The sequence below is a fragment of the Apis florea genome, unplaced genomic scaffold (assembly GCF_048593485.1).
Source record: "Apis florea isolate Af1SG1 unplaced genomic scaffold, ASM4859348v1 contig_3170_pilon, whole genome shotgun sequence".
In the NCBI taxonomy this organism is placed as follows: Eukaryota; Metazoa; Arthropoda; class Insecta; order Hymenoptera; family Apidae; genus Apis; species Apis florea.
The window spans coordinates 7,960,031-7,980,447 of NW_028256714.1; the positions used below are offsets into that span (position 1 = coordinate 7,960,031).

Below are 20,417 nucleotides of genomic sequence, written 5' to 3' on the forward strand. Positions count from 1 at the left end.
TTTCAAAGCGATGTATCGCAAGAAAAAAATCTTATAATGATAAATTAAATTTGATTTTACAAACGAAGAATATATATGATAACAGAAATATTGAAAAAATAGTATTACTTTTTTTAAATTATATTCTATAAATATTATTGAAATTCGCAAAAATCGGTATTTTTTATCCATTTATTTTTATTCTAATCTTTCGTTATATTCAATTTTTATGCTCAGATTCAGATTCAGATTCAGTGCACAGAAATGTGCCAAAAATCTTTTCATTCTCAAATAAAAATATTCGTTGATCTATTTTTTTAAATAATTTTTTAAATAAATAATGTGTTATCATTTTGTTCTATTCATTTTTCCATTTAAACAAATTTTGTAAAATGTTAAAATATTTGATTTTTCTCTATATTATTAAGGAAGAGATACTTAATATGTACATAAAATTTGGAGAAACATAGAAAATCACAGATATACAATCATCCGAGAATGCATTAGAATACTATGATTATAATATGATATAATATAATTTCATCATCAAATTTATTATACATATAATAGTTGCTCTTCTAAGCATTGATAAAATCAAATATAAAAAATGAGAGAATTTTTTTACTATGCACATATATATATATATATATATATATATATATATATATGTTAATAATGTGTCTTTTTATTGCTTATTGCAACGATTGCTTTTTTTTTTTTTTTGATTGTTTATACATTTAGTTCCTTGTACGTAGTTTCCTTATACATTTAGTTCCTTATATGAAATTTAAGTAATTTAAATTTTGTTATCTAGCATGATTTGAATCATTGTATGCTTCTGTAATATAATATGTTGAATTTTTAGATGTTTCAGATCTGATATATTTATATCCATAATTTTATATTACTATGTTATATTATTATGAATAAGATTTTCTGTTTTTTCTTTTTCTTTTTCTTTTGATATACTAATAATGCTAGTATTAGATATAGTTGATGCTGTTTCAATTGCCTAGATTTTTTTGTATTTTAGAAATTTAACTATTTTCAGCTTTTCAATTTATTGCCATGTAGCCTGTATTAAATAGATATATGATAGGATTATACAAGCTTTGCTTTGCATATTTTACGTATTTTTAATGCAATAAATCTAATATTAGCAAGGTGAATAATTTTGTCCAATGCAAAAATATAATCTTTTAATTCATCTTTGGTTTCAATTATTATTGCTTTTTAGAATTAAAGGAAAATGTTATTTGAAACTTATTTTAACTTTATTTTTGATGAGCACTGAAATTATTATTATCAATTTAGAATATGAAATTACAATAATCGAAAACCATTTCGATGAAAAGGATCGCACCGAAATAAATATGAAATTAGATTGAAAGATAAATTCATTCACAATTATTATCTGAATATTAATTATTAATTAACTTTCGCAATTGCATAATCACTTACAAATACAATGAATTTTGTTAATACAATAAATCACGAAAATGATACGTTTATAGCATATATAATGTGTAACAGATTTAATAGAATGGTTTCGAACCAACTTCCAAAACATATTTAAATGATTAAGAATTATTTTTAAAAATTGTATTAATTATTTGAAATTATTTTACATTTTATTGCGATTAGTGTTCCATTTTTGGTAAAATAAAAAAAAAGAGAGAGAATATATTCATAGTAGTAAAATGAGTTTCAATCGCTAAAAAAGTTGAAGAAAAATTGATAAAAGAAAAAGAACAAGAAAATGAAATAAAAAACAAAGTGGAAAACAGAGCGTGATATCGGAACTTTTATTCAACTGATTACTCAACCGTGTAACACTTTTGTATTCTTATTAAATTACCGAGAGTCAAGCAATAAGGAAATTTGAACTTACAGCACGATCACCAAGATTGCGCACTCTGCAGTGAAGAAAAGCGGTTTGGCCGACGGTCGTCGTGGTTTCCCTTTTTGTCGTATTGTCGAAATAAGGCTGACTAAAGGGTTGCTCCCAGTAAGAAGATGGATGATGCTCTACTACCGATCCTCCGCTCTTCGCTGTGCATTCTGCCAAAAGTAATAAACATCGTTAAGGGGATTTTGTTCTTAGTAAGTTACATCAATGATGCGGTTATTTCTATTGCATAATTTTGTTACGAAGATAGATTGAAACATAGTTTACGATGTTTCAAGATAGCAAGACAAAATATTTTGTTGATATATAAAAATAATAATTTCATTTAATTAATTATTTATATATTATATTCATTTTATTTAATAGATTTAGTATTCTTAAAAAAATAAAAATTAATATAAGTCTTATAAGAGATTTCCTTAATTATTATTAGTTTTTCATAAGATTTATAACTTATTTATAACTTATTCTGTAAAAAGATTACTAAATTTTGATTGAAGAATTGTTAATTTTCAATCAAAAACTTCATAAATAAATATCACATGGTACTTTATGTAGCCTCATTTTTAAAAAATAAAACTTTTATTTTCATATTTTAGAATTGAATATTTTTAAATCAGCAAATAAAATTGATTTATTTTTACATTTTACAATTTTATACATTAGAGTGATTTTAATATTTTGATAAATTTTGTTTGTAATTCATTTTAAAATGAAAGTATATATTTTGCTCGTAGAACAAAAAGTCTCCCTTTTATAATTCTTTTAAAAGTTGTCATACAACTTTTCATTGCTATTTTATTGAATTTTAAATGAAAATAAGTTCCTGACATAAGTAAAAGCATGATCGAAATTATGCAGCATATGTCTATGTACAATTTTAATATATGTTCAATGTATGCTTAATGTGCATTTAATTGTATTTAATTATATATTCAATGTATATATTTAGTATATGTGATTTAATTTGTCTTTGTATTTAAAAATAAGTATTAACTTTTGGTTACTTGCCTAATTATTATTTTTTGATATTGTTCTTATATATTTATTCAAATCCATATTTAATTTTATATATACTAATTGTATAATATATTATAATTTATTACTGTCTTCATAATTGATTCCATAGATTTTTCGGAATTGGCTGACTAAAATTTTTTTAATTAGGTCAAAAGACTATTCCAAATTGGAAAAATAAAAAAAAATTCAAATTACTGAATTTTGAAATTTATTATACGAAATAGTACTAACGACGAGATTTTAGTTATGCTAATTACGCGGAACGAGTTTTTTCTATGCTATATGTTTCTATATGTGTGTCTAAATCATTACACGAGAGTCTACCAATTTTAATTATATTCTATATTTATATTCTAATAACGTTCAATCTGGGCAAAACTCTGACAACATTATGACAAGAACTTGAGCCTTTTTCCTTCTCTTCCAATCTGCAAAAGATCAAAAATCCAAGAGGGTGGAATTATTATTCAGATAACTGAATAATTTCTCTATAGTTGGCTCATGAATGTTTTGGAAAGAGGACGTGCAGAGGGTATGTCTATTAATGAGAGGCCGTCTAGCTACGGGGTTTCCTTGTGAAATTATCAAAAATAATTACTAAGATCCATGATTTTTTAAACAATGGCCTTATATATTATTAATCTATAAATTAGAGAACTTTTTTAAATATTTAAAAACAAATTTTCAAATTGATAAAATTTCTTGTTCAACAGTTTTACTAAAAAGATACTCGTCTCTGGGCTTAACGATATTAAATATATTAAATATATATTTATAATACATATAAAAATATTTCATATTACATATATAAGTTTGACAATAAAATTTCTTTATTAGCTTTGGACTTGTATTTTGTATTTTAATGCTGACTTTTCATAATCAAAATATAATACAATAATAAATCAAATTATAGATTAATTTTTAGAGAATGTTATAAAAAATAGATTTTCCTTTAAAAACTTGTTCCATCTCATAGAAAGTTAAGGTCAATTGAAATTCTAAAATCAATTGAATTTGTAGAATTGAAAAAAATTTCATTTTCATTTCTATTCTATTCTCCTTTTCAATATAAAAGAATTTTTGACAAAATTCAAACATAAAAATATAAAGACTTTATCTTTAAAATAAATTCAGATTGGCTATTATATGATATATTTTTTTCAATTATAATAAATTTTCAACAATTTTTCAAAAATGAATAATCTTTTAATTTGAAGAAAGATATGATTATAGTATTGTACAAGTAATATGTACAATTACTTGTTGCAGTTTCACGAAGTCCCACTAATTCTAGTCATTCAAATAGTTGTAGTAGTTCAGTTCAGTTTTGAACTCATTCTCCTCTCCATTAATAAAGTTTTCACAAATTGATGTAGTTCTTGTTTCACTATAATTTGAATGCAGTTTGCTATTATGTAAACTTTCAACCTAATTTGTAATATTCACAAAAACGTCTTCTGAGTTGATTTTCAGAATTTTCAGAATTCAAATTGTTACTAGAATAAAAAATATAATGTATAATATAGAACATACATATGAAAAAATAGTTAAACTAAATTTTATAAAGAAAATAAATAATTTTAGAAAAATAATTGTAATTCTATTTCTAACACTTATGAATACATTTATTTATATCTGTCTTAAAATCATCAATATTTTTGCAATATTTAAATTTTAAATTAAATTTATAATTCTTTTTCAAGTATACAATAATTCCTTTTCAAATATATAATTCTTCTTGAGAATAATTTATTATTTAGATAGTAAAATATTTTTTTAATAATATTAATAATATTAATAATTAATAATAATATTTCATTAGTAATGAAAAATAAGTGATAAAAAAATAATAGAATTGTATATAATTTTGATCAATCGACTCTTCTATTTTCCATGATTTTCCATTTGAACTTTTAATGTCGTTTTATATTGCAAATATAATTCATTTTTTTTTGAAATTATTTATTGGATTTAATCTATCAAGTTATAAATATCATCGTATTAAATATGAGTATTCAGATAAAGAAGTTAGTTTTTATTTCATCGATTTTAACTAGTTCTATTCATCATGAAGATGTCCAATTGTAAATTCTCTTTGTGCAAGGTATTATTATTCACTAGACTGTGTATCACAGCGGAATTTGAATTTTAATGAAAATGTGTCTAAAAGAATTGATGTGATCAATATTCGATAACTTATTAGTGACGCAAATGTGTTAATGGAATTTTTTCCACAAGAATTATTTTAGTACGTAAATTAAAAACTTGCAAACAAATTAACAAATTTTTAGAACGGAAATTGATCATTTTTCATTCTTATCATGAATTGCATATATTTTCTTTATGTTCTTTATCTTGGAGCTTAATTCTCTTCTAAACATGTGATCGATAAATGCATTTTCATATCAATGTTTTGCGTTGTTTTAAATAATCAGTATCACAAAAAATATATCAATTTGATGCGTTTACTAACTTAAAACTTGAAATTTATTAATTATATATAATTGTTACATTCTTTTTCATTTATTTTTGAATAAAAATATTTTGAAATTATAAAAAATGTTGCAATTCTATAATAGGAAAATTTTAAAAAGAAACTACTCTATTACATATAATTTATTAATTGATTACTGAAATTAATTTTGTTAACTTATAAATGTTTGACTTCAAAATAAAAGATACACATATTGATATTTTTTCAATATTATTATTAATAAACATTTATCTTTGAATTATATTAAATATACAAATAATCTTATTTTTATAACTAAAGAAAAAAAAGATATTTTTAACAAAAATATACGCAATTCTATATGAATATTACGAAAGAAAAAATTGAAGTTATTTCAAGTTATTAGTTTAAATATTCATTGATTCCCGAAATATCGTTCGTGAACCAGAATAAAGCAGCCTTTCATTGTTTTCAAATTTCCAAAATTCATTGAAACAAAATTATAGGAATTCAAATACAGCCTTTGCAGCTGCGGCATGATTAATCGGACTAAAATTTGAATCGATAATTAATCGTTGGTATAGCCAGACTTGCGACAGAATCGCGTGTTCTCGTTCAAGAGAGTCCTTTAATGGCTGGCTTTTTCACCCGTCACTCAGTTCGTTTGTCCTGGTGCTCTCATTGTTGGCGTTTTACTAAAAAGCTACGTTACACGAAACATCCAGTCATAAGATATTCGAGTAACAGTCGGTCGATAAACTCTTGTAAAAAGGATGGTAATTGGTGTCGTGCTATAGCGGAACATGCGACATGCAAAAAAATATTTCGCTTTTGATCAATACCGTCATCGAGATTTCACATTCGTGCAAACGTGTAGAACGCACCGAACATGGCTGTTGCTGCTTCAAATCAATTCGAACGTCGTGTCAGTCCGATGAAATGATAACAGCGGTGAAATGTGCTTCTACAACCTGTGATTTTCAAATGATCGATGACTGTTTTACAGTGGCGGTTTAAGATCGTTTTTCAACTTTTAATATATTCTAGCTATTTATCTATGAATCAAATTTCAAATATTTTTTTTTTGTTTTTAGATAATAATAACAGTAATAAATAACATGTTCTTTTTCATTTGTATTATATTATTCCATAACTATTATCAAAGTTATAATTTTCTATGAATATTGAAATGATAACAATTGAATGAACATGATAATATCATTAATATTATTAAAGAATTTTATATTATTAATATTGTAAAGTATTATTAAATTATATATAAAATTAATTAAATTATATTAAATTAATAATATTAATTATATATATAATGATAATATTTATTTATTATTATAGTATTTATAAATTTATAATATTTTAATTATTATCATATATATAAAATAGCAGAGCTAGGTAAAATATTACTTTAAATAGTAAATAATCCTATTTATTTCATGAACGTAATTATACAAAAATTATGAATAAAATATGAATATAATATGAATTTTGATAATGAAATATTTTATTTGATATAATAAGATTTTAAAATAATATCTAAAATAAAAATTCACAAAATATATAGCTATAGTTATTTAGTTTTATATTCCAATTTTTATAACGATATAATTTTAACAATTATATTTTAAATTAATGATGCTTTCATTAAAATATTTCTCAGAATATACAATCATAATATCTGCACGAATTTCTTTATGTATCTCAATAAAATCCGAAAAATTCATAAAATTTTTTATATCTCAACTCCATAATTTTAAAATCGATTTATCATTTAATTGCAATGATATATTAAAACTAATAATTATCAGAATTTATTTGATAGAATCGCACGTTTAACGAAGTATTTAGATTGTGACTGAAAAAAGATTAATATACTTTTAATTATATAAATTTTATAAAAAAATAATTATAATATAATTTACAATTTAATATTTAGAAAAAATGAAGAATTTATATGCAACAAATAATATTTTATCAAATTTATAATTTGAATTTTAAATATATTACAATATAATAAATTTTACATAGATAAAGTATATAAGTAAAATTACGATACCATAATTAGAAAAAATGATTTTTGATATTTAAAATTTATTTAAAAATCTTATTTAAAAAAAATTTATAATTAAAATTTCATTTTAAAATTTATATAAAATTCATTTATAAATCTAAGAAAGAATTGTTTAAATTTGAAAAAATCGTTACAGGCTCTTATCCTTTCTGTCAAACTATGTATAAATAAATCATAAAAGTGAAGGTTGATACATTAATTACAGATCGGTTGAAAAATAATAAAAAAAGGTTTTTTATGTTCTCAACAGAAATCCAAGGCAAAATAAGGCGAAAGATGTTTTAAAATCGTCTGAAAATAGTAAAGGAGTTCGTTAGCCTTCCTTGTTCTGGTTGAACTCCGATTTTGAAATGCTTTGGGAAAAAGTTAAGGCGCTTGTTAATGGCTTGAAACGAACGTCGATAGATGCCGTTTGTTGAAATGCTCGGTACTTTTTGCCAACTTGAATCAACACCTTACATCCGTTTCCTCGCCGTCAAGATAGTTTCGAAGAAAAGCATCGGTCAAGAAGTTCACGGAGCCCTAGACTATATTAAAAATGTTTTAACATCTGTGGAATATTTAACGAGAAGACGGATTTAAAAGGACCATCGGTTTTTATTCTTGTCTCGCCGACTTACAATTATTCTGCAGAGATGGTATTGTTATCTGAATCATTACAATAGAATGGAAATATAATGGATATTTTAAATGCTGCATTATCTGTATAATTATCATGATACGAAAATTTAGATAAAACGCTTGTATTTATAATTTTTTAAATTTTATAATTTTATAATTTTGTGTACATTTGTATATAATTTCATATAAAATTATGATATATATATATATACCATAATTTTTTTTATAATCCTTTAAAAACTTTTACTTTTTACTTTTAAATTTTTATTATTTCAAAGTTAAAAATGTCCTTACAATATATAATTATTGCACTTATTGCTTCAATGCAAATTGAAATATAATGTGAATTTAATAATAATAAAATTGTATTATCATATCCATCAAATGTATAATTCTACTGAAATTCTATCTCAGCTTTTTGATTTATCGATTCAATATTACATACATATATATTGATACATATAATATATTGCGAAATAAAATAAATCATAAGGAAAATCGAAAAAATATAAATATTCACAGTGTTATTCTCAATTTTTCTTTTATATTTCAATGTATTCAATACAATCATATATCTTTTCAAAATCAAATAAAAATATCATAGCTAGAACAAATAGTTGCCATAGTTCTATAGAATTATCGCTTATCATTCAGAATGCTATGTTTTTATGTTTTTAAAAAAAATTGCAGAATTTTCTTTTTTTTTTTATAATACAAAAAAGAAAATCGTCAAAATATCTTGTTCAACTATTACTAATGTAAGTGAAATGCGAAATCTCTTGCTAAAATTCAAGTGGCTCGTACTCGATATTACCGGATTGTTCGTTCTTGAAATTAACGAAAGTTAAGCATATAACGGAAATAACTCCACGGATACTATTACATGATACTAATATAATTTGTTATACACGTAAATCTGTTGTTTCATTTCTTTAAGTTTTCAAATTTTCAATCCTAGAATACAAATGTTCTTGAATTTCATAACTGAAGTATTTTTTGGGAAGTTGTAGTGAATATATGTTTATATACGTATCGAATGGAATAAAAAATGTATTACAAATTATTTTCTTTAAAATAATTAAAAAATTAAAATTCATCTTTTTATATATTCATTAACAGAAAAATTATTATAGTTATTATATATAATAATATATATTTTCATATTAAACAAATTTTTAAAAAATATTTTTTTTCATATTTTTCTTTTCTTAAAATATTTCACTATATTTGATAAAAATAATTTTTTAATAATAACTATAATAAACATATATAATATATTATAGTAATATATTTTCTATTATTATAATATATTTAATTATTTGAATTAAATGAATTTGAATAAATTAATTAAATTAGAAATGAATCTATTTTATATTTTCTTATTAGTATATTTTTCTATTTCTATTTAGATTTACTATTATAAATTCTATATATATATAATATATATACATATATCCAAATGAAAAAAAATATAATTCTATATAAACTAATAAAAATCATTTTGAAATATTTTAAACAATTTTACTTAGATTTCATTATAAAATCACAAAGAAATAGAATTTTATTTATAATTATATTTTTTTGAGTAAAAAGTTTTTAAAAAAAATATTTTAGTTAAAAAGTTTAAATGAGATCTATAATATTATTCTACAATCTTTTAAACTATTTCTTTTGAATTTTTTTCTATAATTAAATTAATGATAAGTAAAATAAAAATATATAATTATATATATAATATATATAGTATAGTATAATATATATAATTGTTAAATAAAAAAGTAAATTAAATAAATAAAAATATTTAAAGTTGTTAAAAAAGTAAATGTAGATAATATCTATTTTTCAGATCTCGAAAAGATATACATATATATGTATATGTAAGATCTTCTAATTGAAATAAAGAATATTGAGAAATTTTATGCTTATAGAATATTTTGCATATTATATAAAATTAAGAAATGTAATTAAAAATATCATAACATTTATTTTCTTTTTTTTTTTGCGTATTGTAATTCGGAATAAATTTGATCTTTCAGTTCCTTCCTCTACTCTTCAAAACTTTTTATTTCTTTATTTCTATTTCTACTTTAAAAGTTTTTGTTTTATTACCATTTTTTCCAGTTTTATCTTTATTTCCTGCTTTCAAAATTTCACTTGTGCCTGGTTGCTAACTAGTTTCAGGTAAATCTCTTCGTTTTCTTTTTTTTATGATTTTTTTTCATCGACTTGTATTTTCTCTATATATTTATTTTTCTTTTTCGGTCAATATTCTTTTTTCTCTTTCCTATCTTTTCTTGTACTATATTTCCATCTTTATTTATTTATTTTTTTTTTTTGATATTTGCAAAGATTCACATTTTTCGATATCGTGCAAATAATTCATAATAATTTGCCAATGTACAACATATTGGACAGCATTTTCAAATATGATTATGAAATATTATTTTCTAGTAGAAATCATATATTTATCTTTCACTTTTTTTATAACTAGCATATATTTGTAATAATAAATAATTAATGAAATTTATTTTTTAATTTTTTAGTATTTATAAAAAAATTATTAAAAATAGAGAGCAGATACTTATTTTGGAAAAATATAAAATTAAAATATATATAATTATAAAATGTAATTATTTAATATAAATAAACTTATTAAAATTTTTATTATTTAATGTATATTCATATTAATTTATATGGAAAAAATCTTCTATAATTAATTATATAATTTTTAATCTATTATACTCGAAGAAAGAAACCGAAGATTGCAATTTATGATTTTGTTCAGAGCGAAAAAAAAATAATTTTAATTTTATTATTTGAAAAAATGTAATTGCTATATTTGTATTGCAAAAAACATCTTAACAAAAAAAACTTAATTAAGCATTTTGACATTGATAATCATTTTATCGTATCAATAATAATAAATATTACTAACTACTTTAATATTAGTATAATTTTTGTTTATGTTAAAAATAAGTTTTCTAATAATATAAAAAAGAAATATTAAATTTTACTTTTGATTAAACGCATTCAATATAATTTTCGACCAATTTTAATTTCGTTTATTCTTCAAAAATAAATGTATAAATAAAAAATATTTTTTTCTTCTTTTTTTTTAATATTCTTAATTTATTTAATTTAAAAATATTGAGCAATTAATTTAAATAATGTTTCTCTATTATCATTTTAAAGTGATTTTTATTCTTGACATTCGATACAGAATGGTCTCAATAAATTGTATTCGAAATAGATCACTTTAACCATTATCGATAAATGAAACTAATTTCGATAAAAGCGTACTGTTTAACGATCTTCTGATAAATCAATTTGGGTCGGATTCTTGACATCTTAATACCTACGTTCGGCACATGTTACTCTCAAAGAAGAGATAAATTGAACTTTCAGTTCCAAGAAACAACTAAATAGGATAAGACTAGAGATATCTAACCTGCTTTTATTATTCTTTCAATGTTTCATGAAATGGAAACATTTTAGATATACTATGTATATCGAAACCAAGTCTAAATTTCCATTAACCTTAGATTAAAGTTTAATGTGTTGACTAGTTAAACATGCTTTATTATCATGGAAAAGTTTGCTGGCCTCTGATGCATGAAAAAATTGCAATTCCTGAAAGAGCAACCGTGCGCGTTTCGTGCAATCTTTTTGGACTCGGTGAATGTAAGTTGCCGCCATTAACGAGTGTGTTTATTCAAACGAACGTGCCTTTCTTCAGCAGTAAATACGAACCGGGTTACGTAAATCGTGCAGAATGGTGTGTGCTATACGAGGGACGATCCATATAACCTTAGAAACGATGCTTCCCCGTTTCCTGTAAATGTGAAACGCCAAGAAGGAAGACTTCTTGTCGTTTCATTTCTTTTACTGCATAAGAATAAAATACGAGAAAGTTCTTTTATTATTTTACTATTGTCACTTTATAAAAGTTAAACGAAGATAATAAAATTTTTTTTATTGTTTGTTTCGTTTGTTTTTTTTTTTTTTACAAAATTAGGACAGAAAAATTGAAGAAAAACTAGGTTAATTTTTTTTGTATTTTAAATAATAATAATAGATAGAATTATAGATTTTTTATTGTTTCAAATTTTTATGTTTTACAAAAAAAAGAAGAAGTTAAGAAAAAAGGAAAAGAAAAGATTTTTCATTTTAATTTTCGATATTATAACAGATGTTTAAAAATTTAATTTTAATTTATTCAACTCTTCTTTTCTTCTTTACTTTTTGTTTTATTTATCGTAAAAAATTGAAAACTGTGATAAAATAGAATTTTTTATCATTACATTTTTCGTATTGTAAAATTAAATTATATAAGATTCGCATAATCTTTAGAGAAATCACGATAAGTGAATATGTAACATGTTTTTGAAATGAAAATATGGATTAAAATGGAAAAAAGGGGAGGTGAACATAGCTTTTGAAACAAAGTTGAAATTTAAATCAATAGCGATTGATTAAAGTTTTTAATTAAGTTTCATACACATTAAAGTTTTCCATATGTTGTGAAGTGCACATGTATGAGAAGTGCACTTCAAATTTTAATTATGTAGGAAGTATATGTAGAATATTAAAAAATTGATCTAATGGATTAATGATTTAAAAGCAATTATTCAATTCAAAAGCAATAATGACTAAAAATTAATTTATTTGTTTTGTAATAATTGTTTAATTCTATTCATTATTTATTATAGTTGTTTTGATCTATTACCTATTTTTTTAGATAAATAAAATAAGATAGACTAGATAATTAAAAAAAGACATTCATTAGATTAAGTAAATTAACAATAAAAATATGTATTATAGATGGTTGTTATATTTCTTGAAATATCTAATTTATAATAATAATGCAATATTTTATCTATTTTTTTCATTAAATTATATTTAAATCATAAAACAATTTAATTTTAATATTTATTATTCTAAATATTTAAAGAATAAAGAATTTTTCTTTAAGAAAAAAATTATCTAAAAGAAAATAATGTCTGTATTTTTGTATTTGCCTTCTGAACACTATTATAATTTTATTCTTGACTGAATCATCTTCTAGAACGTTCAGAAACTTATATATACATTATGCATAAAAATACGTTGTGAAAGAAAGACTTTAAAATATCGGAAAAGTAATATAAAAGGGAAAGATGTAGAAAGAAAATCGAATGAAAACAAATTATTATTCTCAATGTTCGTTAATACTTTTTTTTACTTTATTGACATTTTGCATCATAATTAGAACACATTTTATAAAATTAAAAAAGAATAATCCTCAAATGAAAATAAAATATATATTACCTGTTAATTATGATAATTATTAAGCAGATTATCTATGAATCAAAATTATCATAAATGATTGTAATTCTCTGATATAAAAATACAATATTAGATTGATTCACTTAAATATTTATCAAACTGTTGTTAATACAAAAAAACTTTTATAAAGTAAAATTTTAATAATTTTAGAAGAGACATAATTTAATATAATTAATTTTTTTGTAAGTATAGAATGTGTAGAGAATATTTTTTTTTTTTAATGAATAAATACTTTTTGAATAATTAATTCTATAATTATAAGACATAAAAAGTTATAAAGACGTAATATAGTTATAAAGATATAAAAAAAATCTACACCCAATTGCGTATAATAAAATATATTAATTATACTAAGTTATGTGTTTTCTAAAATTATTAAATTTTTATTTGAAATATTTTTTTGTATCATCAATGATTGGACAGATATTTGAAAAAATCAATTTAAATAAATTATCATTCTAGAACATTTTCAATTTTTAAAAAATCGGTAAATTAGAATCAGCATTAATAATTGGCATCAATAATTCGTCTAATACAAAAACATTTTCTGAGGCCAAGAAGCTTACATTTCAACTTGTTTCTTATTATTTTGTAAAACAATCATATACATATACAAAACCTAAAGAAATATTATTCAAAAAGTTATATAGAAAGCCACGAGTATTTATACATTATCAATATATTATCAATATTTTTTAATCTTTTCATCACTTTCCTATAATTTTCCCATAATTTTTTTTTTGTCATCGATAAATTTTCATTGAAATTCATTTTCAAGAAATTAGCGAATTCATTTATCGCTTTTAATGATGGAAGTTCTTTGCGATGCTGCATCATAATTATTGAAAAGATTTTTTTCTTATTCGTAGAAAAATTGGAAAATTTAATAATGAAGATATTAAAAATTTATTTAATAAATGAAAGAAAAATCATTCTTTTCTTCTATTAATTAACATCTCATAAAATAATTAAGATAGTGCAATAATATAGGAAAATTTTTTAGTAAATGTTATGATAAAAGAATATGTAACACATTTACATACATACAGAGATAGATATATACAAAAGATAACATGCAAAATGTGAGATATAATATAAATAGGTAATCCAACATTTAATTTAAAAAAATTGAATTAATTAATTTTAAAAACATATTTAATAATATAATACGTATATATTTTTTCATTTGAATGATTTAGCTAATTTCTAATAATAATTTTAACAAATAAAATATATCAATGACTTTAAAACTAAACAAAAATTTATTTTTATTTGATTTTAAATTTATTCAAAAGTATAAAAATATATAATAGAGCATTTCCAAATAATTCAATTTATAGGAAGATATAAAAATTTGTTTCATACAACATTTTGCGTTAAAGATATATTTTTTATACAGTTGTGCTATAGTTGTTTAACCACAAAGTATTTTGATTATATTTTCAATGAAACTGTTTATTCATGCAACAATTTACACCTTTATAAGTAATATTTCGAAATATTATTCAATGTTTAAAATATATATTTGAATATAAATTGCTTTTAAATATGTATAAATAATTTAAAAAATTTTTTAAATATTCTGATGAAATTATTAAAATATAACGATACATTTATATTATGTAAGAGAAACCAAAAAATTATATATTTGAATAAAATCGTTTACCATATTCATTTTTATATGAATTAATTTAAAAAATTCTTTGAGTACAATTTCTTTTTGAATTCATATTGGTATTTGTCAAAGATGTACATTTTAAAAAATTATAAAGTTTATTATATTCTCAAGTGTTCTGATTTTATATTCGGCTATTTTTAAGTATACTATAGTGTTTTGATAACTAAATAACATGGTAATATTTAACGATCATTAACATCATATTTCAAAAATATTTTAATTATTTTCATTTTCGCATTTAATTGTAAATAAAAAATTATATTCGTGTATTCTAGCATATTCGTGCATAAATTGGCATACATTTATTCAAAATAGTAATAGCACTTCAAATTTAAAAGAATAATAACTAAAAAATAAAAATCGATGAAGAAAAAATTAAATCATATAATAAACGAGAAGAAAGGAATACATAATAATAGAATGCGATGTGTAACAATAATATTTTAATAATCATTCTTTTTTATAATGAATAAAAAATAAAAAAAATAAAATTGAAAAACTCTATTTAAATATTTAAAATAACAATAAAACAAAATTTTTATTTTTTCTAATTTTGTCCGATATATAAAATTGTATATATTAAATGATCTTTAATTTGAATTAACAAATTAGATATCGAAAATGATATCGAAGTTCTATTCTTCGGTCTTCAATGTACCTATACATTGTATCCAATCTTTTTAAAAAAATTAAAATTATTTTAAATTATTCACACTATTTTTCTTGATATTTGTAACTTTTCTTGATAATATTTGTAAATATCATCATTTGCCAATTGATATATAATTATTTCGTTAATGATTTGTTGCTGATCAATTAAATATTAATTAATTAATTAAAATAAAAGAACGAATTGATAACTATTGCAGTCAGAAACAGAAGTATTCGAATCTTATATTGCAAAAAATTAATTAGAAATGTCAAGTTTATGATATGTATGCTATTAATTAAGAAATAAGAACAGAATTTTTCAGAAAACTTTTATAAAAAATATATTTTTAATTTATATTTTTAAAATATAAAATATATATTTTATAAATAAAAATAAGAAAAAAAATTAGAAACATTATATAAATGTATAATGTTCATAATATAAGTTCATAAATACTTTTAAAAAAATTAAAAAAATTATTACAAAAATATGAAGTGACTGATTTTTTATTCAATACAGAATAAAATTTGCTAATATTTATTCGATATATTTATTTTTGAGATCATTGTAAATTACCAATGATTAAATCCTAATCTTTTATGTTTATATAAATATGTCGGATTTTATGTTTCTGTTTCATTAGAACAATATTAGTTGTGAACAATATTAGCGTGAAATATTATACATTGTGTACTAAATGTGTTTATATGTGGACCATTGATCATCCTAATAATTTGTTTGCATTTTCCACAATATTTGGTCAATAATCAATGAAATTACATTTCATCATTTTGAATAATTTTTAAATGTTCATTTTATTCTCTCATTTTAAAATACTTTAATTTGTCATGAAATATCATTTAAAAGAATTCATTTTCGTTCATTTTGTATTTATTTCACCTTCAAAAAATTTATTGGCATGGATTAATTGTAAGCGAGTTATTATAATAATGTCAATAAAATTTAAAATTTTATAAAATATAAGAAAATAATATTCTTAAAATGCAATATTTAAAGAAACTAGAAAAAATATTTATTAAAAATTTAAACTCAAAATTTTTTAAATTATTATTAAGATATAAATTTTGCAAATGTAAAATATGAATATAATTAATAAAATAATTAAATAAATAATAATTAAATAATTTATTGTAGAAAAAAAATTAATGCGAAATAACATTTAATTATTGAAGTTGTGTTATTTAAATAAATATATGCTTTTAATATTACATCTAACTCAAATACTGAATAATTTTTCTTGAAATACCGAAAAATCTTTTGAAAAATTTTCTAGTTTTTATGTTTTTTTATCTTTGTCTTATATTGCTTTGCTTCATTAATGGATATAATTTGAAATAGAGATATACATATAAATTTTCTTTAACGAAATATAAACTGCTACTATGGTTTTTACGAAGTTTGCGAAATACCAGGAAGAAAATTTTTAGCTTACTTTTTTTTATATTTCTAGATCGTAGTAATTTATTGTTTAGCTATTAACTTATTTAAATGTGAAATTATAGTATATTTAGGTCATTCATATACGCTTTTTATATGAAAACTTTTTTACACATATTTAAAATTTAAAACTTTCCTCTGAAAATTAATACTTGAATCAAATATAGAAAAATAAAAATGAAAAATTTATGTTATTTATTTATGTTTTTATTATTTTAAATATTGACTCCTTTATTTATAAGATTAAATTATTGAATATGCTATTTTGATTTATAATTTTAATTTTATTTTATTTTTTTATAGTTCATGTTTCATGAAGAAATATTCTGTTACTAGTAATACTGATCATTAATAAAATTTGATATTTAATAAAAAACTTTTAATAAAACCTTTTCATATTCTCTCTTTTGGAGCATCACTCATTTGGAACTCTTTTGAGCATCACATACATTACAATGAAAAATACGCAAAAATAGTTCTTGATCATTGAAAATGTCTCGTAAATTAAAATTAACTATATACTTATCAATAAAAGTTGTTTAAATTGATTAATCTATTTATCTTTCCTGCTTATTAATCCTTTCGCTAATAAACATTGTAAATTACAGTATGAAAATATTTATATTTCAATATGATACATTCGAAATATTAAATTTTTGTTAAAACTGTTTTCATTTTAACGATTGATCTTGCATATAATTCTTTTACCAATAATAAGTATTATAAATTAATAGTATAAAAATATTTAGATCTTAATATGATGCATTTCGAAAATTAAATAAAATTTTATAAAAAATATATAATATATTTATTTATTACAGATACATATAACATATTTTATCAAATTTTAACCAAAATGTATATTCTTTTTAAGAAATTCAAAATAAAATATTTTCAATATTAGATGTAACATTATATTATAGTTTAAAAAATTATATGAATTATAATTTCATTATTTTTTTATTATTTATATATTATTTTTTATTTATTATTTATATTATTATTATATTTTAAATCATTGATAATAAGAATAGAATTTAAAATTTTCTGTAAAAATAATTAATAGTAATACAGTTCATAATTCATCATTTATAATATTTATAGACAAAGTAAACTAAAACATTATAGTATAAGACTAATAAATTTAAGTAAACATAAAATCGTATATTATTTAAATTTATATTAATTTAAATTTCAAATGACAAAGTAATAATATAGTTTACATTCACACGTATAATGCAATAGTAGAAACATACATAGTTATTTCTCTACGCTACTGATTGATGTCATCATAAATTTCGCAACGTTACTTGTTTCCACCTGCTCCTCCACACTCGTTACTTGTCGGCGCATTTATCAGCGACTTAAGAGGCATTTCCAGGCTCATTGCAAGACGCGTTCTATTTCGGCAAATCTGTTTGAATTTGTTAGTTAGATGGATTCTCGTCTTGGGAAATTTCAAACTTAGAATTGGAAATTTATTTGAAATCTTTATTATTCAAAGAACAAAAAATAATTAAAGCGATCTTTTAACATGCAAATTTCAACAGAAATATATTTCTCAATTGAACTTGGTTTAATCTTTTGTTTTCTTTTAATGAATTAAAATATATATTTTGGAATATTTTTTATAGTACTCTGATGTATTGAAATTTCTTTACATTACATTCTTTTGAAATAAAATCGATAGAATTGTAATATATATATATTATTTAAATAGTTTTATTTACTTAAAATTACTTAACACGTTTGTTGCCAAGGCACCCACATATGGATGATGGGCATGCTTTCCTCATATCATATGGGTGACGCTTTCTTCTTCTTCAAAAAAAAAAAGATTTTAACCATTTATATTTGTATTTATAATTAAGAAAGTTATCAATCAAGTAAGAAGAGCCCTCTAAAATGTTATATTATATTATATATAATTATATTATACATTTACTAATGTAAATATATATATTTATACATATATTTAATAATATAAACACATATATTTATTATATATTAAATATATATATTTATACATATATTTATTAATGTAAATAAAATATAGGATAGCGATTATGTGGCGACATATGAATGCAAAGAGTTAAAGCGGAATTTTAAAAGTAATTTAATGGAATAAGCACTGAAATATAAATAAAATATACTTTGGAATCACAGAATTTAAAATTTAAAAATAATAGAAACAGAAAAGAGGGACAAATATGATTTGTTAACGAATCATTCTGCATTTTTATAGAATTTTAAATCTAAAATTATATATGGTAATATAGGAGGCTGTTATTACTATCGATAATATAGAACTGAGTTTAAGTTGCCAATTAAAGATTTATATTCATCAAAATACTTAAACTTGATTTTGGAAACGAACGAAATAGGGAGCGAAGTAGAGGCATTGAAAACAACTAATTCAGAATCGGTATTACAGAGTTAGTTAATGAAGAACTAATATATATAAATATATCCCAACTAAATTTTATATTAAAATATATATTTTATATTTTATAATTATATATATATATTATATAAATTATAATAAAAACATTAAAACTATTTCCGTTTATCGCTCTGTTTACGATTTTACGGTCTTCCGACAGTAACATTTGGGCCCCATGAGGAACTCAACGAAATCACGCTTGGCGACGAACGTGTTAAATCCTTATATCTAATTATAAATTAATTATTCAAAATTAAAATTAAATAAAATGAATAAAGTAAGTAAATATGATTATTTTTCAATTTTGTAATTATATAATATAAATATTGCGATATAAAATAAAAATTTTACACAGAAAGAAGGAAAAAAGAATAAGTAAAAAAAAAGAAAGAATTCATTTTGTTCAAGACTTGCATTATTGAACTTATCAGTAAACTTGTAAATGCTTTCAATAATGGTGGATATAATAAAGGCCATAAAAGTATATTGTACGAAAAGAATTATTAATTGAAAACACAAACACACACACATGAGAGAGAGAGAAAGAGAGAGAGAGAAACTTTGAGGAAATTTGCAAGAATGGAAGAATCTGTTGAATATTTTAAAAAATAATATACACAAAGAAATTTAAATTAATTTTATAATCAGTTTTAATTAATTATACCTTTGAAAAAATATTTGACTGTAACGCTCGAAGATAAAAAATAATGCAAAGTATATTAGCTTTCTACTCGCGTTTCTGCTCTCATTACGTAGAAAACCATTTTTGCATATTACTCTATATTACAGAGCGT

At 20.9% G+C, this 20,417-nt stretch overlaps 1 protein-coding gene across 1 annotated transcript in view; it reads right to left on the bottom strand.

Annotated features, from left to right (window-relative positions):
• LOC100869743 (protein amalgam) overlaps positions 1-20,417 on the bottom strand; it is a 301,201-nt gene that overhangs the window by 99,397 nt on the left and 181,387 nt on the right. The window contains exon 3 of the mRNA XM_086910211.1: positions 1,871-2,040. Within this exon, the coding sequence (XP_086766337.1) occupies positions 1,871-2,040 (170 nt within the window). The remainder of the gene's footprint in view (positions 1-1,870; positions 2,041-20,417) is intronic.